This window comes from Hyaena hyaena, unplaced genomic scaffold (assembly GCF_003009895.1).
Source record: "Hyaena hyaena isolate Hyena2069 unplaced genomic scaffold, ASM300989v1 scaffold_551, whole genome shotgun sequence".
Taxonomy (NCBI): domain Eukaryota; kingdom Metazoa; phylum Chordata; class Mammalia; order Carnivora; family Hyaenidae; genus Hyaena; species Hyaena hyaena.
In genome coordinates this window covers 1158576-1185783 of record NW_024081183.1, presented here as the reverse complement: position 1 = coordinate 1185783, position 27208 = coordinate 1158576, and the positions used below count along the sequence as shown (strand labels likewise).

At 37.0% G+C, this 27208-nt stretch overlaps 1 protein-coding gene across 12 annotated transcripts in view; it reads left to right on the top strand.

Annotated features, from left to right (window-relative positions):
• The window catches only part of SCMH1 (Scm polycomb group protein homolog 1), a 181347-nt gene that overhangs the window by 65919 nt on the left and 88220 nt on the right, over positions 1-27208 (top strand). For 8 of the 12 annotated variants that reach the window (XM_039255952.1, XM_039255951.1, XM_039255941.1 and 5 more), the window contains 2 exons: positions 2229-2299; positions 11701-11935. In XM_039255952.1, the coding sequence (XP_039111883.1) occupies positions 11737-11935 (199 nt within the window). In that variant the 5' untranslated portion in view covers positions 2229-2299; positions 11701-11736. Of the gene's footprint in view, positions 1-1228; positions 1372-2228; positions 2300-11700; positions 11936-27208 lie in introns of all 12 variants that reach the window. The other 4 variants (XM_039255944.1, XM_039255943.1, XM_039255945.1 and 1 more) reach the window with 2 other exon arrangements.

Genomic DNA, 27208 nt, shown 5'->3' with positions numbered 1-27208 from the left:
CTCCCCTTCTCCCCCCCCCCTCTCTCTCCCCCTCTCTCTCTCTCCCCTTCTCCCCCTCTCCCCCTCTTCCTCTCAAAAATAAATAAATATACTTTAAAAAAAATTTTTAAGAGATTCCTGGGGCACCTGGGTGGGTTAGTCCGTTAAGCATCCGACTTTGGCTCAGGTCATGATCTCATGGTTCGTGAGTTCGACCCCTGCATCGGTCTTTGTGCTGACAGCTCAGAGCCTGGAGCCCATTTCGGGTCTGTGTCTCCCTCTCTCTGCCCCTCCCCCACTCACTCTCTGTCTCTGTCTCTCTCCTTCAAAAATAAATATTAAAAAAAAGAGATTTCTCTTCATTCAATTGGCGATAGGGTGTTCTTTAAATGGTGAAAGATGTGAGGTTGCTTGCCTGTATAATAGAGATTGATTACCATAATTGATGTGTAATAGAGAGCTGTAATTAATACCCGTTATTTTGGTACCCCTGATGCTGCCAAAATTTTTAAAACCAAAGTCTCTTGTATGCTTGTGGTCAAAACGCAAGCTACTACAAGCAATTACCAGACTGAGCAAACCTCTAGAGCTGCACTGATACAGTAGTTGTGAACCACGTGTAGGAATTTATATTTAAATAAAATTAATTAAATTAATTAAAGTTTAAACTTAAATTCCTCACTCACACATTTCATGTGTTCAGTGGTTACACATAGCTAGTGGCTTCCTTACTGGACGTCACAGACACAAAGCATTTCTGTCACCACAGAAAGTTTTAGTGGACAGTGCTGTTATAGATGCTTGAGTGCAAGAGCTGCAGTTGACTCAAATCCAAGACTTGCTGTTTGACTTAATTCCTTATTTGTAAGAATGGAACAGTAATTTGTAATGCTTTCTTTTTCTAAGAGCAAATAGCGGTGAAATGTGTTCATTCCTTGCTTTAGAGACATCTCCCCTAAGAGCAGACTCTTTATAATATTCTGATAAGCTCCTTAAATCTTGATTCCAGGAAATATCCTTCTCATTTACCCTGTGGACTCTGTATTCAAGATAATTAATCATTGGCCAGTCCGTGAAGTGGTTCAGAACCGACTGTGATTTCTGGCCAAATCTATTTGGCTTGCTTAAGGATGGTGGGAAGGGGACGACTTTTAAAGCAGAAGCTTTAAAGTCAATAGAGTATGAAGTCTTGGCATCATCTTTGAAGTGATTTAGATTTTATCATTCAGTGAATCATTTTTATTCCCAGCATCTAGTGCTTTTTGCATGGTCCAAAAGGGCCCTGTGCTGCTCCACTGCAGAGGACACTTCAAGAAATGCTGGTTTGCTACAGTGTTTTAGCTTGTGAGAGTCTCTGGGACCTTCCCTGCACCATCATGGGGTCACCTCTAGGTGGGTATTAGGGGGAGATTGGTAACTGATTTAACCTTTAATAAAGCACTTAGTCATCTTTTGTGGTTTAATAACATATGTATTTAATAGCTTGTTCCTTAAAAATGTTTCCCCTGACCCTAGCAGTATCACCTCGAAGACTGTTTTCTCTAGCACATGTAGTTCTAAAGGCCACTTCAAGAGGCTACAAGATCCTGTAGACTCCTAACTCGTTCATAGCTACTATCAGGAACAATGCTACCGAGGACCTGCTTTTCTGTAAATTACCAGATCTTTGTCATTTTGCACCCCAGAGCAGTGCACCTGGAATGGGTGTGGGTTCTGGGTGGGTGAGAGAGAGTGAGAATTCAAGTATAATCTCACTCATTCTGGTTTTTCCTACCATCAGATCATCTTACCCTATGTCTGTCCTTCATTGTTTCTGAGCTGAGATGGTGGGATCCAACCATACTGGGTGTTAAAAGCTATCATTGGATGGCATTCATGTACCTCTTCAGGTGTCAGGTTGTTCAGAAGGAATCTCCTCACCCACTGTATCTTCTGTTTCCCAAGAGCTTCCTGGATGCTTCTGTGAGATACTGGGATATGTTCTCTGGCATTTTGGATCACTTTAGGGACTAACATTCAAAACATGTAAGGCCATCTTTAGACCCTAATTTTAAAACATTGATCTAAAATGATCCACTCAGGTCACCTAGATTTCTACCCGTAATACTCTTTTGAGCCCCAACAGGGAAAGATGAATTTTTTCTTATGCTCAGAATGAGTAAAAAATGGCCTAATGTTTAGTGTAGATTACTTCCTGAAAGTACTTTTTAGGAAGTTGACTGTGATAGAGATTTCTATTTCCTTTACAGGTCATTTTACCTGGGACAAATACCTAAAAGAAACATGTTCAGTCCCAGCGCCTGTCCATTGCTTCAAGCAGGTAATTGATTCTCAACATTTTTAGTAGGTGGGAGGCAAGTAGGCTTGTTCTGGTCGTTAGATAAGCAAAACATGTGGTTGGAGCCATTGGACTTCTCACCTGAAGGCCCCAGAGTAAACTTCTACGGGAAGAATACAGCTCAAGTCAAGTATTCATGACTTTTGGTAGGAGACCTTCTTTCTAAGATCATCCCAAGTAACACCTTTTTCTTTCTTCACCTCCTTGAGGATATGTTTGGTTACTGAGAACAGTAGCTTTTTTTTTTTTTTTTTTTAACAATAGCTCTTAATTCAGACAGATAGGAAACAGTTATATCCCTCAGATAGTTCTTAAAAGTGGATCAGTATTCATTTCTCTATACACAGCACCCCTGCCACAGTCTTACATTTTCACAAGAATGCTGGCACTGAGTTCCGTTGGAGAGTATGTTGGGACCTTATCAGAGCTCATTCAGAGCTTCCCACATAGGCTTAAGTGTTGCACACAATGCACAGATAATGTTGACTACATCAGCACATGAGAAGGCTAATGAGCAAAGAAGTGTACTGCTGCCAAACAGAGCTAAACATCAGGAAGTTATTTATACCTCCCTTCCTTTATTACTCAGTGTTTATTTCCTCAGATTGTCAACATTTCACTTTGAATTTTGTCTGTGCTCTAAATACAAATACAAATCCAGGACTTCTACTCACTTGAAATAATAGGGACTAAATCCATACTCCCACCTGAAATAATAATAAAAGGACAGAGTACATTATATTAACCAGTAGTTTTCAAGCTACTGAAGATCAGGCAGCCAAGCACAGTGATCTCTGAGAGATGAAAAACAGTGAGTTGAGCCTCTTATGATTTCTCGGCTTACTGTCTTAGGAGAGATTTGAGACCATGGCCCAGAGAAGGGGAGCCTAGGGTGAACTCAGTAGAATCCCTAATTGAATGGATGGGGCTAAGAGGGGAAACCAAGGTGGCTAGAATTTGGAGGACAGAATGCCTAAGAGGAGAGAGCTGCACAGAAAGAAACCCACAGCTATCTGCCGAGAGCCCTCTTCAGGTGTTCAGCAAAGTGCACGTATGCATATGAGGAAATGACCTCAAGCCAAGGGAAAAACCATCTGAAAGGACCATCCTTCCAGGAATAGAATCTAGCACTCCCACAGGGCTGGAAATAATGCCCGGTTCCACCAGCTAGACTGGAAAATTTCATAGTTCATGTGGCATAAGGTAGAAAACTTGGGAAGCTTTTGCTCAGTATTGGGAAACAATTGGCCTTAGAATGAGCACTTCTCTGGACCTGCCTCACAAGTCATAAAAGCAAGACTCAAAATGATCAAACCATTTGCAGGTAACTTAAGTGCATTTAAGGACAAAGCACAAAAGAAGATGTGGTATATATTATTTATATTATAATATGTTATATATATGGGACTATTGGCAATCAAAAAGAATAAAATCTTGCCATTTGCAACAATGTGGACAGAACTAGAATATATTACACTAAGTGAAATAAGTCAGAGAAAAATATCATAGAATTTCATTTATATGTGGAATTTAAGAAACAAAACAGATGAACATAGGCAAAGGGAAGGAAAAATAAGATAAAAACAGAGAGAGAGGCAAACCATAAGAGATGCTTTAATACAGAGAACAAACTGAGGGTTGCTGGAGGGGTAGTGGATGGGAGGATGGGCTAAATGGGTGGTGGGCACTAAGGAGGGCACTTGTTTCGATGAGCATTGGGTGTTTCATGTAAGTGATGAATCACTAAATTCAATTCCTGAAACCACTATTACACTGTATATTAAATGTGGATTTAAATTTTAAAAAAGAAAAAGAAGAAATTAAAAAAAGAAACACAGCTGTCACTAAAAAATAATAAAAATGTGTATTTAAAAAAGAACAAAGCACAATAAGGGAATGCAAAAATATCCAGCAACCAACAGCTAAAAGTCAAAATGTCTGGCATCCAATCAGAGATTACCAAGCATGAAAAGATACAGGAAAACATAATCAATCATGAGCAGAATAATCAACCAATTGAAATAGACTCAGAACCTATATAGATCTTAGAATAGAAGACAAAAACACTGAAGCAATTATTTTAATTGTATTCCATGTGTTTGAAAGTTAAACAGAGACATGGAAGATTTAAAAAAAAAAAAAAAAGACTCATTGAACTACTATGTGCAAAATGAAAAATACACTGGAGGAGATTAATGGCAGAAGAAAAAGCCAGTAAACTTTGAAGACGTAGCAGTAGAAACTATAATGAAACACAGCAACAGAAAAGAATCTTAAAAAGATGAAGAAGATTATCAGTGAGCTAAGCATAACTTCAGTTGCCATGGGATAACTTCATAGACCATGTAATTAGAGTGCCCAAAGGAGAAAAGAGATGAGGGACAGGAAAAGTATTTGAAGATATAATGGCTAAAAATTTTCCAAAATTGAGGAAAACTGTAAATCCACAGATTAAAGAAACTCTATGAATCCCCTTCTCCCCCCCAAACCAAAGATAAGAAAAGTACATTAACACATACTCATAAATGCTCAAAGCTAGTAATAGAGGACAGGTTAAAAGCAGCCAGAGAAGACAGACACCTTACATACAGGGTAACTAAGATAAGAATGACATTTCATTATATGTTCTTGTCAGAAACAATGGAAACAAGAAAGTTACGTAACATGTTTAAAGTACTAAAAACAGAATCTGTCAATCTCACATTCTGTACCCAGTAAAAAGAGCTTCCAAAAACAAAGGCAGAATATATTTTCAGACATACAAAAGCCAAAAGAATTCATCACCAGCAGACCCAGTACAAGAAATGTTAAAGGAAGTGCATCAGGCAGAAGGAAAATATTACCAGGTGGAATTACAGATCTATAAAAAAGAATGAAAGTCCCTGGTAATTGTTATTACAAGGGTGAATACATAAGATGTAAATACATAAGGGTAAAAATATAATATGTTTTTTTCTTATTTAACTCTCCACAAAAGGTACTTGTGTAAACAATAGTAATCACATTGCATTGTTGAAGTGATAACAGATGTATAAGTAAAATGTATTACAATAGCATAAATGCCCAGCAGAGGAGAAATCTTACATATACTACTGTAAGATTCTTTTACATGAAATAGTATACTTGAAGATAGACTGATGAGTTAAAACATTTTACTATGAACACCAAAGCAACTACTAAAATAATAGAAAATAAATAGCAGGTGGGAGACTTAATTCCAACCATATCAGTAATCAAATTTAATTATAAATGGTCTAAACACCTCAATTAAAAGGTTTAAATTGTCACACTGAATAAAATAAGACCCAATTATATACTGCTTGCAAGAAATTTTACTGTAAAGACATAAACAGGTTAAAAGTAAAAGGATGGGAAATGATATACTCTGCTGACATTAGTCATAATAAAACTAAAATGACTATGTTAATATCAAAGTATATTTCAGAGTAAAGAATACTACCAGGGATTGGGGGGTGGGGGAGGAAGGCAATTTCATCATGAAAGGGGTCAGACATTTTTATATGAAACAAATAGAAATGTAAGGAGAAATTAATAAACCTAAATTTATTTATAATTGGAGTTTTGATATTCCCCTCTCTGAGTAAAGAACAAGTAGTAAGAAATCAGCATGTGAATAGTAGACGTCGACAACACTGTGAACTAGCTGGACCTAACTGACGGGCATAGAGCATCCCCAGCAACAGTAGAATGTACATTCTTTTCAAGTGCACACAGACGGTCTACAAGTTAGGCCATGTTCTGGACCATAGAATAAGTTTTGATAAATTTAAAAGGATGTAAGTAATATAAAGTATGCTACATTAAATTAAAAATTAATACGAAAAAGTTACCGCAAAAATCTCTAAATATTTGGGCACTAAGTAACACATTTCTAAATACACCCTTGGGTACGGAGAAATTAAAAGGGACATTAACAAGTATTTTCAGCTAGGGAAGCCTGGGTGACCCAGGTGGTTAAGTGTCCCACTGTTGATTTTGGCTTGGGTCATGATCTCATGGGTTGTGAGATCGAATCCAGCATTGGGCCCTGCTTGCAGTTCTCTCTCCCTCTCTGCCCCTCCGCTGTTTGCATGCACTTGCTCACTCTCAAATAAATAAATGAACTTTAAAAAATAATTTCAACTGAATGAAAATGAAACTAGAATATTTCAGAGTTGTGGAGTGCTACTAAAGCAGTCCTTACAAGGAACTTATAGTACTAAACACCAATACTAGAAAAAAAGAAAAGTTTCCATTAGTGACCTCAGCTTCCATTTTACTTAATGAGGGGAGAAAAAGAGCAAATTAACCCCAAAGTAAGGAGAGGAAAGAAAATAATAAAAATCAGAGCATAAACCAATGATATAAAAAACAGAAAATAATAGAGAAAATCATTGAAGCCAAAAGCTGACTCTTTGCTAAGATCAATAGAAATGATAACTTTCTAGCCAGATTAATCAAGAAGAAAACACAGATTGCTAATAGCAGAACTGGAAAGGGTTGCATCACTGTTTATTCTACAAATTAAAAGGATAATAAAGGAATATTATGAACAAATTTATGCCTTTAAGTTTGATAACTTAGTTGCAATCGATAATTTTCATGAATAACACATGTTACCAAAGTTCACTTAAAGAAAATCTGAATCTCACTATTTCTGTTATAGAAGTTGAATTTGTAGTTAAGAAATTTCCCACAAAGAAAATTTCAGTCCCAGATTACTTCACTGATGAATTTTTCCAAACATTTAAGGAGAAAGTAATGCAAATTCTACACAGACTCTTCCAGAAAGTTTAAGAAAAGGAAATACATTCCAGATCATTCTTTGAGGCAAATATGACTCTGATACCAAAATCGGGTAAAGATACTGAAGGAAAAGAACTACAAAGCAACATCTCACATAAAGATATATGTTAAAAATTCTAAAGAAAATTCTAGGAAATTGATTTTAACAACATAAAACAATAATTCATCATGACCAGGTGGAGCTTAATTCCAAGAATTCTAGGTGATTAAATATTCAAAAATCAATCAATGTTTCACTGTATGAACATACTAATGAAGAAAAAGTATGATCATCTCAATAGATGCATAAAAAGCATTGACAAAATCCAGTGTCCATTACAAATCAAAGATAACACTTCACATCTACTAGTATAGTTGAAATTAAAAAGGCAGACAATAACAAGGATGGTGAGGATATGAAGAAATTGGAACCCTCACACATTGCTGGTGAGATTGTAAAATGCTGTAACCACATTAGACAACAGTTTAGAAGTTACTTAAAATGTTAAACAGAATTAGCACATGACTCAGGATTCCCACCCCTAGGTAAGGAAAACACACGACCACACAAAACTTATACACAAATGGCATCATTATACATAACAGCCAAAAAGAGAAAACTCGAATATCCATCAACTGATGAATGGCTAAGCAAAATGTAGTATATTCATTCAATGGAATATTATTCATCGTGAGAATGAAGTACAACACAGATTAACCTTGAAAACATTAGACTAAGTGAAGAAAGGAACCACTCACATATTGTATAATTCCATTTATATTAAATCTTTAGTCCATAGAAACAGAAGATTAATGGTTTCTAGGCTGGGCTGAGGGCAGAATGGGGAGAGACTGCTAATAGGGATGGGAATTCTTTTGGAGGATGATGAAAATGTTCTAAATTTAAATCAAGTGATGTTTGCACAACTCTATGAATATACTAAAAAACTACCAAACTATACACTATAAGAAAGATAACTTTTCTGGTATGTGAGTTAAATAAATACCTACCATCCATTTCACCTTTAGATATTTATGCAGGAGAAAAGAAAGTATAGTCCCATACAAATATTTATACATGGGTGCTCATAAACAGTTTATTTGTAATAATCAAAAATTGGAAAAAAACAAAACCCCCAAAAAATGGGGTGCCTGGGCAGCCTAGTCATTTGAGCATCTGACTCTTGGTTTCGGCTCAGATCATGATCTCATGGTTCATGGGATTGAGCCCTGCTTCAGGCTCTGCACTTGGAATTCTCTCTCTCTGCCCCTCCCCTGTGCTCTCCCTTTCTCTCTCAAAATAAATAAATATTTAAAAAAAAAAACTGGAAACACACCAAATGTTTATCAACATGATTTACTACTCAACAATAAAGAGAAATGAATTATTGATGCATTCAACAATAGGATGAATATCAGAATAGTTATGCTCAGAGATAATATCTACTATTCCTATAGCCAACATCATACTAGAAACTAGAAGCTTTCCCACTAAGATCGGGAAGAAGGCAAGATGTCTCCTCTTACCTCTTTTCAATATCATAGTGGAAGTTTTAGACACTATATAACAAGACAAGAAAAGGAAATAAAAGATATACAGAGTAGGAAGGAAAAAATAAAAATTCTGTTTGCAGATGACATAATTGTCTTTGTAGAAGACCTGAATTGACCAAAAACCAAAAAACCACCCTAGAATTAATAAGCAATTACAGCAAGGTTCAGGATACAAGGTTAGTAAATAGTAAGTCACTTTACTTTATACTGTAATAAACAAGTGGAATTTGAAAGTAAAAACACAATGCCACTTAGCACCTCCAAAAATGAAGTGCTTAAGTATAAATCCAACAGAATATATACAAGTTTTGTATCAGGAAAACTGCAAACTCTGGTGAAACCAATAAACAAAAACAAAAACAAAAATGGAGAGACAGTCCAGGTTAAATAATAGGAAATCTCAATATTGTCAAGATGTCAATTCTTCCCATTGTAATCTATAGATTCAATGTAAGCCTAATGAAAATTACAGCAGGTTATTTTGTGGAAAAATTGACTTTAAAGTTTACATGGAGAAACAAAGATCTAGAATAGCCAACACAATATTGAAAGAGAACAGGGTTGGGGGACTGACACAACCCAACTTCAAGGCTTACTGTAAAGAAACCGGAATCAAGACAGTGTGGTATTTCTTTAAAAAAGAACCAGATGGATCAAGGGAACGGAACAGAGAGCCAAGAAATAGTCCCACATAAGTATAGGCAACTGATCTCAGACAAAGGAGCAAAAGCAATACAATGGAGCTAAGATAGTTTTTTTCAATGAATAGTGCCTAACAACTGGACAGCCACATGCCCAAAAAAAAAAAAAAATCTAGACAGAAATCTTACATCCTTCACAAAAATTAACTCAAAACAGATCACAGACTAAATATATAACTCAAAACTATAAAACTCCTAGAAGATAACCTAGGAGAAAAACAAGACAACCTTGGGTGTGGTGATGACTATTTGGATACAGTACCAAAGGCATGATCCATAAAAGAAATAATTGATAAGCTGGAATTCATTAAAATTAAAACCTTCTGCCTCTGTGAATGACACTGTCAAGAGAATAAGAAGACAAGCCACAAACTGGGAGAAAATATTTGTAAAAGGCATATCTATAAAGGAATGCTATCCAGAATATACAAAGAACACTTAAAGTATCAAAAATAAGAAATGAAACAACCCGATTTTTAAAAAATGGGCCAAAGATCTTAAACAGACTTCTCACCAAAGAAGACACGCAGATGACTAAAAAAACACACCTATGAAAAGATATTCAACGTCATATATCATCAGAGAAATACAAATTAACAGTAGTGGGAGACCACTACACACTTATTAGAATGGCCAAAATCCAGAAGACACTGATACCACTAATGTGAGCAAGGATCTGGAGCAACAGGAATTCACTTGTGGTAATGCAAAATCGTATAACCATTTTTTAAGATAGTGTGGTGATTTCTTATGACTAAAACATATCCTTACTATGTGATCTAGCAACCATATTTTTTGGTATTTACTCAAATGACTTAAAAACTTACACCAGGAAAAAACATGCATGTAGATGTTTATTGCACTTTTATTCATAATTGCCAAAACTTGGAAGCAACCAACATGCCCTTTAGTAGGTAAATGAAAAAAAAATGTAGCATAACCAAAGAGTAGAATATAAGCCCTAAAAAGAAATAAGCTATCAAGCCATGAGCAGACACGGAGGAAACTTAAATGCCTATCTAACGGAAAGAATCCAGTCTGAAAAGGCTGCAAAACTATAGAGGCCGCTAAGAAGATCAGCGGCTGCCAGTGGGTAAGTGGGTGAGGAATGAATTGGCAGAACACCTCAGATTTGTAAGACAAACTATTTTGTATGATCCGATAATGATAAATACATGTCATTATACATTTGACCAAACCCACAGAAGGTACAACACCAGGAGAGAACCCTAATGTGAAGTGTGGACTTTGGGTAGTTATGATGTGTCAATATAGGTTCATCAGTTGTAACAGATGTACTGCTGTGGTCGGGATGTCGGTAACAGGGGAGACTATCCATGTGTTGGGGCCAAGTATATATGGAAAATCTCTTTACCTTCCTGTCAGCTTTCTTCTGGACCTAAAACTGCTCTAAAAAAAAAAAAAAAAGTCTTATAAAAAAAAAAAGAAATGGAATAAATAAGCATTAAAAATTTTTAAGAAATTAATTATTAATACATTCAACAATAGGGATGAATGTCAGAATACTTATGCTGGGTAAAAGAAGCTAGACAAACACAAAAAGAGTTTATTCTCTCTGATTCCACTTAAGACTAGAAAATGCAAACCAGTCAGTCCACCATGATAGAAAGTGATCAGTGTTTGCCTGGGGCCAGGGGCCTGGGGAGGGCTAGACAGAGGAATTATAAAGGGACATGGGAAACCTTGAGCGTGTGTCCGTGTTCATGATCTTGACTGTGATAATGGTTTCAAGGTGTATGTGATATGTGTGGTGTCATGGGTGTATACATAACGTCAAGATTTAACAAAATGTATAGTTTATGGTATGTCAATTATAACTTAAAATTGGTTTTAAAAATATGAATTGATTTTTAAGTTAATGTCAAAATAAGAAAAATAGTCTTTTGGTCTGTGTGGTGAATATACAAACCTACATACTGAAGCGCTCCATGAGGAGACACTAAGGATACACAAGTTTAATAGGATGATTTCTGAGAAGAAAATGGTATGAACACCTGGAGAGTTAGGATGTTTTAGAAGACAGGATGAGAACGCATTTAAGTCAGGACCACTTGAAACACTGCTGTTCTTTTCTTACTGGTGTGAGTCAACATCTGATGCTTCTGTGGAAAGTAAATTTTCCCCCTTCATCTTACCTTCCAGTGTTTCTTTTACATGAGTCCCTTCCTAAGTATCAGGGAATAGTTCAAGGTGGTTGACCCAGGCCCCGCTGTAACCAATTTCAGTACAAAGCATAAGTTTTCAGACTCCATCTCTTAACATCTTTACTAAAAATGACATTTACTCGTAGCCTGCCTAATCCCCGTGGCTTGTTTTTCTCAGTCCTACACACCTCCAAGCAACGAGTTCAAGATCAGCATGAAACTGGAAGCACAGGACCCCAGAAATACCACATCCACGTGTATTGCAACAGTAGTTGGACTGACAGGTGCCCGCCTCCGCCTTCGCCTTGATGGCAGCGACAACAAGAATGACTTCTGGCGGCTGGTTGACTCCTCTGAAATCCAGCCTATTGGGAACTGTGAGAAGAATGGGGGGATGCTGCAGCCCCCTCTGGGTGAGTAACTAGACCCAAGCCTTCCATAGCCAACTAGTTATCTTCCCAGAATGCTACATCCTGTTTCAGGAAAGCCGAGGGTCCCCTGCCTAGTCTTCTCTTCCATCTGGCCAAAAGAAAAAATGAAATGTGCTATAAAATATGGACATGTCCATCTCTACATAGACTTATGATATCCATGTGTCTCTTAAGCTCGCCTTTTTCTAACCAGAAACCACACCTTTTCATCAGTTCCCATTTACCCTGAGAGAATGAAAGGAGGCTTTACCATTTAACCTGCCTCAAAAAACCATAGGGCTTTTATCAAATCCTACAATGATAACCAGAGGTCAGAGAAAATCTTTCAGTAAAATGACTGACACAGAGGTTCCTTACCTCCTTTCCCCTAAATTCTCACTTGGTCCTTGTACTTTTCTCACTTTGAATCAGTTGTTAAGCAAAATGTGTTATTTTACTTAAACTTTTAAGCCCACTAGAGTTTTCTTCTCAAGATCAGATTTATCTTTTTGTTTTCACCCTCAGTATACCTAAGTGACTTAGCCCATCTCATCAATTACTGTCAGTCACTATTGAAGTAAGTCTCAACAGAGAGCAGAGAGACAGGTTATGAGCTATGGGCTATGTTCCCCCTCAGGAGGTTGTGCTAAATTAATCGAGCATTAGAGGACAGATGACTTCATAAGGCATCCCCAGGTGGTTATTGAATTATCCCCCATTTAAAAAATTTATTTGTAATAAAATTCCAGATGTATACAGAAGTAGAAAGAATAGCACAGTGAATGTCCATGTATCCTTTATTCTTGAGAATTACCAACACCCAGTCGGTATTGTTCTATTTGTACCTGCACATGTTCCCTGCCCGGTCCTGCCCCGTTGTCCAAACATAGTATTCTGTTGTTAAATATTTGGTATCTGTGCCTCATAGATAATGTTTTTAAAACATATCATAATAACACTGTCATATGTAAATAAACTAATGATAATTCCTTAATAGTAACAAATATTTACTCAGTGTTTAAATATTCCCTATTGTCTGTCTGTCTCTTTCTCTCTCTTTCTCTTTATTAGTTCCTTTGAATCAGGATCAAAATAAGATCCGCATATTGCACTTGGTTGATATGTCCTTTAAGTCTCTCTTAATCTATGGATTCTCTTTCTCTCTTGTTTTTTTTCCTTGCGATTTATTTGTTGAAAAATCCAAGTAATTTGTCCTTAATATCTCCCACAATTAGATTTTGCTGATTGTATCTCTATGGTATCATTTGACATGTCTCCCTGTTCTCTCTTTTCTAGAAATTGGCAGCTAGATCTTGAGGCTTGATCAGGTTCAGGTTCAGTTTTTTTCATAAGAATATTGCATAGGCAGTGGTATTTATTTTTATTGGGAAGCATATATATGGTCTCATTGTCTCTCATTTTATAATGTAGCAGCCGTTACTGCTTGTAGTCTAGGTCAAGGGTTGACACATTTTCTTAAAGGGTTAGACAGTAAAAATTTCAGGTTTATGGGCCATACATTCTCTGTTGCAGCTAGTCAGCTTTGTCATTGTAACACAAAAATAGCCGCAGATAATACATAAACAAATGGGCAAGGCTGTGTTCCAACAAAATCTTATATTTACAAAAACAGATGACTGGCCTGCTGGCTATAATTTGCTGACTCCTTATTTAGAGCAATCAATTCATTATGGTTGCAAAATGGGAAATTTTAATCTTACAATTCTGTCCACATAAATTAAATGGAATATGTCTATTAAAATAAACTTCATCAATTATTTCGTTATTGGGAGGTTATAGTTCATGGAAGAATGCTTAAATGCTTTTCTATTTACCAATTTTCAAAATAATGAATTGGTTTACTACCATCCCCCCAAAATATTTAAGGATATTTTTGTTGTTATTTAGTATCATAAACCTAAAGATTCACACATATTTGACATGTTTCTTTCCATCACACTAATTGTCCTTTCTGATTCTTGATTTGTCCCATCATTGGCTGCATAGGAGCCTCATCAAATGGTTGGTTTCCTGACACTTTTTTTTCCTTTTCTTTCTTTTCTTTTTTAGAGAGAGAAAGAGAGAGAGAGAGCACCAGCGGCAGTAGGGTGCAGCAGGGGAGGTTAAAGGGTGAGAGAGGGAGAGAATTTCAAGCAGGCTCCACATCCAGTGCTGAGCCCGACACGGTGCTCGATCTCATGACCCTGAGATCATGAGTCGGATGCTTAAACAACTGAGTCACCCAGGCACCCGGTCTTCTGACACTTTATTGTTTGATAGCTCTCTTGGATTTTTGACATTTCAAAATGTTCCAGGCTCATTTTTTTTTTTTTAATTTTTTATTCAAGTTAGTTAACATACAGTGTTCTGTTGGTTTCTAGAGTAGAACCCAGTGAGTCGTCACTTACATGTAATAATACCCAGTGCTCATCCCAGCAAGTGCCAGGCTCATCTTTTATATTATCTGCCTGAAATATGGAATCAGCTATTTCTTTTAATATAGATGCCCAGTTCCTTTTAATGGGAAATGCTATTTAGAAACTATTATCTGAACCCTAAAGTACTAAGTGCTACTGGGTTGGTCATTCTTTCTACATCTTTTTGACATAGAGAGATAGGAACTGCCTTGTTGTTGTTGCTTTTGTTATTATTATTATTAAAATAAAGTCATTAGTTCATATTGATACTTCCTGCTAAAATTTGGGACAAATGGTGCTTTTATTTACTTTATCTTTGCTGTCTTAAATCTGTACCTCCTTTGTACCACAGCAAAACCCTAGTTCTCCAAGTCACTAGCAAAATAATTCAGGTTTTTATCCTGTGGTACACAGACAACAGCCTCAGAATAACAGTACCAACACTTAACCACCATTAACATTACTGGCAGTGTTTGAGTTCCTTGCATTTCTTGTTTTCTTACCCTCAAATGAAGTATAGTCAATATATTAATATTATAAGGTCGTTTGGATTAGTTTCTCTCTGGGAGGCAGTGCCACCAACTTGATATAAACCTAGGTTCATTTGTTGTATTGTTTTTTTATTTTTAAAGATTTCTTCTTAGAAGTTTTCCCTTATAAATATATATGCGATACACATCATTCTTAAAGTCAAATCTATAAAGTGACATATACTAAGAGAAATCCCCTTCACTTTCTTCCTCTCTTCTGCCATGGGTACTCCCATTTTTTAAAAATACAAATATCTGTGTGTGTGTGTGTCTGTGTGTGTACATATATACATAAAGTATTTACCACTTTCTTATATAAATGATAGCATTCTGTACATATTGGTCTTGACCTTGCTTTTTGCCATTTAATGAAATACCCTAAAGATGACTTCTTTGTTCCTTTTTATATTTTATATTCTTATATAAATATAAAATATTTATATTTTATATTCTTCATTCCTTTTTATAACTGAGTAGTACTGTATTATTCTCAACCTGCTTGGTGAATTGCTATTTAGAATCACCTTGATAAGTTATTAAAAAGTACAGTTGACCCTTGAACAACATAGGCTTGAACAGTACAGCTCCACTTAAACAAATTTGTTTCTGTAAGTACAGCACAGTACTATAAATGTATTATCTCTTCCTTAATATTTTCTTAATAACATTTTCTTTTCTCTAACTTACTTTATTATAAGAATACATTATCTAATACATATAGCACACAAAATATGTGTTAATCAACTCTTTACATTATCATTAAGGCTTCTGGTCAACAGTAAGTTGTTAGTAAATTGTTGGGGGGAGTCAAAGATTATACGTAATTTTTGACTGCAAGAGGGGGTAGATGTCAGTGCCCCTAAATCTCACATCATCGAAGAATCAACTATAGAAGTTCCCAGGGATAATGGTGATGATCTAAATCACAGTTTTTCAATAAATTCTCTAGAAACGTACAAATCCAGAAGGAAACCAAACCACCCCTACTTCATGTTTTAACATAAATGAGAGTCAAGACATGATTTTAATTACATGTTGTCTACATGTTCAGATAGAAAGAGCTGATACCTGACTCATACCAGAATAAATAGTTTTATGTAGTTAGAAATTACATTTAAAAAGGGGAGGGCTGGGGGACATGGGTGCCTCAGTTGGTTAAACATCTGACTTCGGCTTAGGTTATGATCTCACGGTTCATGGGTCTGAGCCCCGCATCAGGCTCCTTGCTGACAGCTAGCTCAGAGTCTGGAGCCTGTGTTTGGATTCTGTGTCTCCCTCTCTCTCTGACCCTCCCCTGCTCACTCTTTCTCTATCTCTCTCTCAGAAATAAATAAATAAACATATCTAAAAATTTAAATAAATAAAAGGGGAGGGTAGTGGGGGCTAGCACAGTCAAATCAAAATCACCTCCAGGAAAAGATAGGCCCATTTAGAGTGGGAGATACTGAGAACAAAGCTAAGACTTATTTGAATAGAGCCATGGATATTGGGGAATCCAAAGGAACGAGTAGATTGAAAGTCTGCGTTGAGGGAGTAGAGATAACACTCTTGAGAAGACATCTACCTTTGGGGGAGGGTAGACATTGAAGGAAAAGCAAAGGGTTGTGATTCAGAATTGTACAGAAACAGAAGAGAATCATAAAGTCAAAAGACACACCAGACACTTCCCACCCCATCCTAACAGCCTCATCTACTAAAGAAACTGCATTTCACTAGGTCAACAGAAAAGTCATAACCCGAGATCCCTGCCAGAATAGAACCTTCTGTTTTTGACAGTCCAGGAAAATTTAAGACATTTCAAATGATTAGGAAATAGCAATTGACACCTATAAAGAGCTTCTTTATGACAAAAAAACCACAGATAAGGATAAAACCATTTTAACTACTGAAAATTCTGCCAAAATCAGTGACTAACCAGAAGAAAACTATTGTACAACAACCCAACTTGAATTAAACAAGTATTGACAGATATGAAAAAATACCATGAATCATAAATTTTAAAAGTCAGACTAGAAATGCACAATAGACAGGAAGATGTGAAAATGGAATTATCCAAACTCAAGAAAAAAATTGAAGAAAAAATCATCTCAATTGACTCAATTCCAGGGTGCCCAGTGGACAATAGATTTAACTGAAAATATAATAAGGGACATTGAGAAGTAAAAACAGCCAAGGGAATAAACATAAATGTTAGAAAAAGTTAAAAAGTATCAGAAGGGAACTGTTGGATATAGAACATAGTCAGCAAAGATTCAATGTGTATATGTAAATGTATAATTGGAGTCTCTGAAGAAGACAGACAAAACAATGAACCAGAATTAATACTTACATTTTTCAAAAATTAAAGAAAACCCAAACTTACAGATTGAAAAGGCCTACCTTACTCCTGGAAAAATTGATTCAGATTGGTTACTCTAAGATCTATTCTAGTAAAACTGTTACATTCCACGAATAAAGAAAAATTTCCTCTGAGCCTCCAGAAAAAAAGGCCAAATTATTTACAAAGGAAAGAAAGTCAAGTTTGCATCATACTTTGTACAAAGCAGGACAAAGTGGAGTGGTGTTTTTAAGAAATTCAAGGAAAGGAAATAGGAACATGGGGTTTTATATCTATACAAGCCGGGTTTTTTTCAGGTAATGAGATTATACCAAAATATGTTCAGCATGCAGGAACTCAGGAAATGCTGTAACCCAGGTGCTTCCGGAGCGAGGAGTTACAGAAGAGCTTCATCCAAACAAGGAATGCTCAATCTAAGACAAAAACAAAGGTGGAGACAAGATAGAATAGTATGCTGTCAGTCTGGGTCCAGTGGGAAGAAAGAACCCACAGAGTAATTTGAACACAGGAAGTTTAATATAATTGTTAACTGTAACACAGGGTTGGGGTATTGGTGGGTTTGGCTCATCAAAAGGAGAACTCTAATGAATATAAGAGCAGCCGCTACACTAGAGCTGAGTTAGAGGGCCCAAGGAAGAGCCTCCCCTCACCCATCCTCAGGGCTGAGATGTAGACCTTGTTGGAGGGGGACAGCTGTCGCTCACCCTATGAGAGAAGTTGCTGTGGTGCCACAAAAGTGGAACTTGCTAGGAATTTGCCTTCTGGGATGCCTCTAAGGAAAGCTGTTCATGAAGAGATGTCTCTCTGGAGTGCTATAAAGCCATTTAAGAGGGGTGTGGTGGTGGTGATGGCTACTGATACTACTGGCTGTCATGAACTGCAGAATACGGTCAACAGAGAAGGTGGGAGTGCTGCAGGAGGCCACAAAGCAATTACAACAGAGCCAGGGAGCAAGCCTCCTTTCTCCTGTGATATCCCTAGATGGGATCAAAGGATATCACCTAAGACTAATAAACCAGATAGAAGCCTAAATAAGGAAACGGTATATTAAGGATATTAGTATCAAGGTAACTACTAAAATAAAATTCCGAAGCTTCCTAAATAACAAAGGAACACAAAGATCAAGAAACAGACCACACAGAGAAAGAGATGAACTAAATATGGAAAACACAGTAAATAAAACGTAATGTGACAGCATTGAAACCAAATGTGTAATTTATATTAATAAATATAAATGATTTTAACTTAACCTGGTAAAAGAAAAAGAATTCAGACTGGTACTCAGAATCAAACCCAGCTGTACACCTAAAGTCAAGTGAATGAGAAAGACTCGAAATAAAACTATGGTTAAGGGTATGAAAAGGAAAGTCAAACAATACAATAAAAGAGATTGTAATCCTGAGATTAGACAAGGTAGAATTCAGACCAAGAGGGGCGGCTGGGTGGCTCAGTCAGTTGAGCGTCCGACTTGGGCTGAGATCATGATTTCACAGTTCGTCAGTTTGAGCCCCGCATCAAGCTCAACTCCTGTCAGCACAGAACCTGTTTGGGATACTGTGTCCCTCTCTCTCTCTGCCCCTCCCCCTGCTCTCTGATCTCTCGCTCGCTCCCTCGCTCTCTCTCTCACACACACACACACACAAATAAATTAAAAAAAAAAAAAAGAATTCAGACTAGGGTGCATTAAACAAGACAAAGAAGACACTTTATAATGCTTAATGAAATGAAAATGTAATAATCAAAAATATTTTGGAACCGAATTACAAAGCATTTGTCTTCATAAAATGGAAATGATGGTAGGTGCAAAGAGATACAAACGCACTAATAGATTTAGTACACCTCTCAAGGCAAGGCAGGTCAAGAGGACAAAAAGTAAAGGTATTGAAGTCTTTAGTGAATGAGGTAGCTCATGTATGTGTGTACATATCAAACTCTCTACCCTGATGAATACCCTTCTACATTGAAATCTAAAACTCTAAACAATTCTTGTTTGAAAAGGGAAATATATACCAAAATTGCAAAAATCCTAAAAAAAAATGATAACACACAGCAGAATTTTGAGGTCAGTTAAAGCAGTGGTTGAAAGAAAACGGACAGCTTTAAGTACTTGACACCAATGAAAGTGAAAGGATAAAAATTAAGGATTTAAATTCCCAATTCAAAAAGCTAGAAAAAGAGTCATGACACAAAATAAAAAGGAAAAAGAAAAAAGATAAAAGCAAAAGTTAGGTAGAAAATAGAAAGGCAATAAGTCAAAATACCAGTCCTTTGGGGGGAAAGTACCCAAGATACACAAACTGGTAGTTGGCCTACTAAAGAAAAGAAAAGGAGTAAGCACAGGTATGCAAAAGTAGAAATGACAAAGGGGGGGAAATATCTTGATGTAAATAACAGGAAAGCGAGGCAAAGTAAGAAAATACTCTTTGTCAAAACTGACCCCAAGAGCATTACAATATTTAAACAGGTATGTAGAAAACATGAAAGTTTTCAAAAGAACTGCACCTGCAGCAGACACTTATGTGCAGGTTATTTTACAGGGAAACCCTACAAAACCTCAAAGACCAGATTATCTACTACTTGAGTCACTATAGGTCAGTGACACCCAACAGAACTTTCTGTGATGATGGAAATGTTTTAGATCTGTGCTGTCTAGCCACAGGTGGCTACTGCCACTAAGGATTTTTAATTTTGGGTAATTGTAATTTAAAGTTAAAAAGCCTTACATGCCTGGTGGCTGTCTGCTGGACACTTCAGCCCCATATCATAGAAAAGTAGGAGATGTCCAGATTGTTTTTATGAAGTAGGCACCTCAGCCTGGTTTACACACACACACACACACACACACACACACACACACAATTTCATGTATGAATTTTGTTACCAAAGTCCTAAGTAAAATATTAGGAATGAGAATTCAGCATATTTAAAAAAATAATCTATCAGAGCAAATTAGTGGGGGCTTTTCTGGAAATAAAAAGATTTAACTTTAGAAAAATCATGAATGAAGTTCACCGTATGAAGACACCTATAACAGGGGTGCCTGGGTGGCTCAGTCAGTTAAGCGTCCAACTCTTGAGGTCATGATCTCACGGTTCATGAGATCGGTTCATGAGATTGAGCCCTAGTCAGGCTCTGGGCTGCCAGTGAGGAACCTACTTGGTATTCTCTCTCTCTCTCTCTCTCTCTCTCTCTCTCCCACTCACTCCCCCCCTCTCTCTCTCTCTCTCTCTCTCTCTCACTCTTTTCCTCTCTTCCTCCCCCTATTCTTCCCCACTCTTGGTCTCATGCACTCTTTCTTTCTCTCTCAAAATAAGTAAACTTATAAACTCCAAAAAAACAAACAAAAAAGATAGCTATGAGGAAGAAAGTTATCTGACTTTGAACGAAAATTAGCACACTACTAAGGACTCACATTTCCTGATTTCAAAGCTTATTACAAAGCAACAATACTCAAGACATGTAGTACTGGCATAAAGAGAGATTTATAGGTCAGGGATTAGCTTTGAAAGCTCAGAAATAAATTCATACACTTACATTCAACTGATTTTCAATAGTACCAAGACAGTGCAGTGGTATTTTCAACAACAGAGGCACAGACAACTGTATATGCACATACAGAAGAATGCAGCTGTAACTTACCTTCATACTGGCTACAAAAACTAACTCCCAAGTGGATGATACTCCTAAATGTAGGAGCTAAAACTATAAATTCTTAGAAGAAAATAAGGGGGAAAAGCTTCATGACATTGGAATTGGCAGTGATTTTTTGGATATGACACCAAAAGCAGAGGCAACAAAAAGAAACAAAATAGTTAAGTTGGACTGATCAAATTAAAAACTTTCGTTCATTGAAGGACACTATCAACAGAGTGAAAAGGGTCAGAATGGGGAGAAAATGTTTTTAAATCATGTATCTGAAAAGAGGTTAATATCCAGAATATTTTTTTAAAAAATCTTTCCTTCAACTCAACAATAACAAAAACAAAATGACCCAGTTTAAAAATGAGGAAAGGACTTGAATAGACATTTCTCTAAAGACATATAAATGGCCAGTAAGCACATGAAAAGATGCTAATCTTTAGGAAAGTACAAATCAAAACCACACTGAGATACAACTTCACACCCATTAGGATGGCTAGTATCAAATAAATAGAAAATAAGAAGTGTTGGTGAGGATGTAGAAAAATTGAAATCTTTGTGCACTATTGATGGGAATTTAAATGGTGTAGCCACTATGGAAAACAACATGGTGTTTCTTCAAAAAATTAAAAATAGAATTACCATATGATTCAGCATTTCCACTTCTGGATATATAGACAAAACAATTAAAAGTAGGGATCCAAACATATTTGTGTACCAAAGTTTAGTAGCATTATTCACAATAGCCAAAAGGTCAAAGCAACCCAAATGTCTGTCAGTGGACACAAAATGTGGCATATGCATACAATAGAATATTAATGAGCCTTAAAAAGGAAGAAGATTCCAACCCATGCTACAATGTAGATGAATCTTGAAGTACACTAAGTGAAATAAGCCAGTCGCAAAAGGACAAACACTGTATGATCCCACTTATATGAGATACATAATACAGACAAATTTATAGAAACAAAACAGAATAGTGGTTGCCAGGAGCTGGTGGGGAGGGAAGAATGGCAAATTATTGTTTAATGGATATAGAGTTCACTTGGGGAAAATGAAAAAGTTCTGGAGATGGATGGTGGTGATAGTATTCAACAATGTGAATGTACTTAATGCCACTGACTTTTGAGAAAGAGAAGGGGAAATAGGTATACACACGTTTTATAATATACATGAAATTACATATTTTATACACTTATTTTTATAAGAAGAAACACAGGAATGTTAAGCCAGAAAATAAGGAAAAGGTCTTCTATTGAGAATGCCTAGGAATAGTGTAGAAAGCCTAGCAACAACAGGGAGACTTCTCTGAGAATACTTTTATATTCTCATGACTTGCATTACGTAAATGTTTTACTTTAAAAATAAAACTAAAGCAGAGAAAAGAACAGATCATATTCTGAAATTGATTACAAACAGAAACAAACAACTATATGTATCAAATGGATATCATAACATTGGGACACATTTCAAAGAAAAAATGGAACTTCAAATAAATTCTGATGTTTTATTAACAATGTTAGTAGTTCTACCTTAAAATGAAGCTATTTTGTGTGTATTGTAGATAGAGCAAATGAGTAAATAAGATACAAATATAGGATGGGGGAAGATGAAGAAGAACTCTGTAGTATAGAAATTGATTTGGCGGTATCTATATGAACTCTTAACTTTAAAAAATGTGTATAGTTTTATATATATTTGTAGTATAATGATATAAATTCTGTTCATTGAAAAGCCCTAAAAGCAATGTGGTTTCTAATCCCATTCTACACTAAAAGGAATCATGGCTCCTTGGAGAAATGGCTGATTCCAAGGCTGAGCAGAAGAGAAAATGTAAGGTGAATTTGGAGCATTCTATTATGTCAGAAAGAAAAAAAAATCTTAAAGAATGGAATCCTATCAGAAGGACACAGGAGCCCGCTTGAAGGGGCTCTGGTCAGCCCAACCTGGAAGAATTAGAGTATCAGACAGAATCATGAAAACAAAAGAACAATGGCATTGGCATCCACAGATCCCTAGTGATACACACAAAAAATTTTAGAGTTTCGGGGAAAGGTCTAATTACAGAATGTCAGTTAATAAATACAGAGAGAACAATAGAAAATTACCATTTTGCAACCACCATTTTAATTGATTCAGCCAAGGATAATCAGTGAATGCTAAAACCACAGGGTAAAAAAAGCTTATGGGAGAATAGGATGTTCACATAGTCTTGGTGTTTCCTACTAATTACAAAGGGAAATGATAATGAAGAAGTCCGTCAATCACTCCTTAACAAGTGATCAGATTCAGTATCATCAATAATTAGATAAACCAACATTATGAGCTTTTTAAAGTAATGAAGTGAGAAGTACTCAACATCACTTATGTTTTTGTCAGAAATGATTAGCGTGAATGTAATCATAAGGAAACAATCAGAAAAAAATCCAAATTGTGGGATATTCTGTTAAACAGCTTGCCCACACTCTTCAAAAATATCAGTTTTGTGAAAAATAAGCAAAAGGCAACAGGATTGGTGTAGATTAAAGGAGACTAAAGAAACAGGACAACCAAATACAATATGTAATTCTCGTTCATCTCCTGTATTTAAAAAATTCAACCGCTGTAAAGGACATTTGGGGGACAGCTGAGGATATTTTTAATTAAATTTCTTAGGTATGACAGTATTACAGTTTTAAAGGAGAATGTTCTTGTTCTGAGGACAAATGTACTGATGTATATTTAGGGGTGAAGTGTCACTCTGTCTCTGACTTTCTCATGGTTCAGAGGACAAAGTGGGTGTAGATAGATGGAAAGCATATATGGTGACATGTTATTAGTTGTTGAATCTAGGTGAAGTAGATACATAGTTGTTCATGTACTATTTTTGCTACTTTTCTCTAGGTTTAAGATTTTTTCAAAATAAAGTTTAAATAAATTATGTACATAATTATACATATATATGTGTGTGTGTTCATGTTCCCCAGGCCTCCTCTGGACCTCCCCAGAGTTGCTGAATCAGAATCTCTAGGTAATGGGGCTTGGGATTCTGCATGGTAACGTGACTCTCCTGAGATTCTAATGGAATTGGTCTATATTTGGGAAATACTGCTCTAGAAGAGCCGCCTTCTCCTGTAAAATCTTGTATGGTCTGCGTGTGTATGTGTGTGTTCTGTTCACCTAGGAACGTTCGTACTCCCTTGCAAGAGCCCTCCAGGAGAAGAGGTGGAAAGGTAGAGTGAGTTTCAGGTGACATTATTTTCCCAGCGCTGTCAACCTTTTCCTCACACCCCCTTGTTTTACTGACCTACTCTACTACTCAAGACTGTGATTATTTCTTCTTAAAAAGACTGTCAAGATCACTGGTTCTCAAACTTGGCTGCCAGTTAGAATCACCCGGAGAGCCCTTAAAATTTTCAGTGCCTCAGCCTTACCTCAGATCAGTTAAATCCAAATTTCTGGGGTTGGGACCAGTGGATTCTTTAATGCTCCCCAGGGGATTCCAGTGTCTGTGTTTGATTGTCCCTGGTCTAAAACAGAACCCAGGTTCTGGTGAGGCTCCCAGTCAAGTGTGTCAGGATCCTAGCACAAAGTCCTGGTCAGCACACTTGGTCACGTGCCCTGGGGTGGGTTTATGTGGTACCTTGACTTGAAAGGAACCCTTTGTATGTTCCTGTCATTGATCTGTCTTTTCATTCGCTAAGTAGCCTCCAGGGCCTGTCAGTAGAAAGGGGGATTTTAAAAGATAAAGGGCTCATTTATCACAGAATTATGAGCTCTTTATAGAAACCTGTGGGGGTGGAAACAACCCAGAATCTTAGATATTACTTTAACTGTGGTGTCCTAAATGCTTATTTTACAAAGGTAATTTTAAAAGTATTCTTTAGGGGCACCTGGGTGGCACAGTCATTTAAGCATCCAACTTTGGCCCACGTCATGATCTCATGGTTCATGAGTTCGAGTCCCGTGTCGGGCTCTGTGCTAAGAACCTGGAGCTTACTTCAGATTTTGTATCTCCCTCTCTCTCTGCCCCTCCTCTGCTCATGCTCTGTCAAAAATAAATAAATGATAAAAAATAATTTTTTTAAGTATTCATTAAACTCCTTCTTGTCTACAGCAAGGACCCTGTCAGAGCCATGCATACATACATATAATTATCTCATGATTAGTCAGAACCCCCAATTAAATTAATCTGTATTAACTTGTGTCTGAGTGGGTATATGGGATTATAACAGTGATATGGGGATAGAGTCCTATCAGAACTATAAGGAATCCAGTCTCCCCAAATGGTCAGTTTGGGTATTCACTCCTTCATCGGGGAAGAGGGTGTGTTCAGCATCTCTCTGCCAGTTTCACTTGTCCGTTCTTTCAGGCATGGGGTAAAACTGAGATGGTCTACTCACCCTCAGTTTGGAAGCATGGGTTTAGTTCGGTGTAATCATCTGACAGATACAGAAACAGGGAAAGGGAAGTGAGTTGTCCAGGGTTGTACAGTGACTTAGTGGCATATTTCTATACATGTATTTGTAGATATACATGTACATAAAGCTCCTCTGGGAGAAGAGAATGAGTTTGGAGTCATTCTGACGGCCATAGAGTCTAATAACTTCACAGAGCTTGGAATTATTATATGGGACAACGAATATGGTAGGGAGTGGGGACCCACAACCATGTGGTTCCTGGTGTGAGTGCTATTCTGTTATTTGCCACCAGAGGGCATGAACTGTGATTAAATTCTAGACCTATTGATGGTTCCAGAGCTTCCTCAGGTCAAGGTTAAACAGATGGATCCTAACTTATTCAGTAGTCCAACAGTCTTGCGAATATCTGGAAGCTCTGTATAAGTGGTTGCTTAACGTCATTAAAGAAATCCTAGGTAAGCACAGAACACTTGCAGCATGCCTGGGTTTCAAATTAAAGAGACCTGACTTTGTAATATTAGCTCAGCCTCTTACAAGTTTAGTTATGTGGCCATTGGTAAATTAATCTACCTTGACCTTTAACGTTGAATTTCAATTGCTTCACCCTCCAGATCCTTCATAAACTGCCACACCTGGGTTGTTTTGTTTTGTTTTGTTTTGTTTTTTTTGAGTATTAAATGGAATAACATGATAAAGTACCCAACAAGTCCTGGTACCTGTTTAATGAGATTTTTCCTTTGTTCAATAAAAATCTCATGGAAATTATATTCTACCTGGAAAAGACATACACATTACAAGGAAAAAAGAAGTAAAATTCAGGCAATGATAAAAGCTAAGGATAAATAAGAAGGGAGCAGGGGGCGCCTGGGTAGCTCAATCGGTTAAGTGTTTCTGACTCTTGACCTCAGGTTAATGAGTTCAAGCCCCGCCTCGGGCCCCATGTTGGGGAGGAAACCTACTTAAATTAGAAGGGAGCAGGATTTAGGAGGCTGTTATAGGTAGGATGGTATAAGAACACCTCTCTGAGGGGGTGATATTTCAACAAAGAACCAACAAAGATTTGAGAAAAGAGAGGAGTATTTGCGGCAGAGGGACACAGCATGGTGTGTTTGAGGAACAGAAAGACCAGTGAATGAGGGGCAGGTGAGTTATGAGAAGTAAGCAAGTTAACATACCTAAAGACTGTAGATTTATTTGTGTTATGGGATGTAAGCATGACAGTGATGTGATCTGATTTATATTTAAAAAACATGCAAACATATCATTCAGGCTCTTATGTGGAGGACAGACAGCAGGGAGGTAAAGGTAGAGACAGAGAGTCCACCAGAAGGCTGCTGGAGCATTCTTGGTAGTGTGTGACTATGCCTTAGATCATGGTGGTCATTGGTGAGTGAAGAATCTCAAAAGGTGAGAAATGGTTTGTTTGATTGAAGGTATATTAGATTCACGCACCATCAAGCCTTGCTGACTAATCAGGTCATTTGTAGACATTTTGGTCCTAGCACCTGGGTTTTAATAAGTGGTGTCATGAAGTGAGCTGAGATGACTGGAGGAAAGAGCAAGTTGGGGGCAGGCAGCAAAATCCAGAGTTCTGCTTGAGACCCACTCATTTTGAGGCCTCGGAGCAGCCACGTAGACTTGCAGAACAAGGCAGATGGAAATACGAGCATGAGACTCAAGGCAAAGGATGGAGCTGGAGATATAAATTGGCAGTCCTACTTGCCAGGAGGAAACTGGGGGCCAAGAAGAGAACCGTGGCCAAGCACTGACGTGCTCCCGCGTTCATAGGTTCGGCTTTCTGACATACCTGTTCTTTTCCTCACAAGCAGGCCATTCTTTAATTGGAGGAGATCCTCAAATTACTGCTTTTAATCATCTTCTCTGCCCTCTTTTACTAATTTATGACCCCAGACTCTTTTTACCAATAAAAGTAGTAAGGTAGGGCTGAGTGA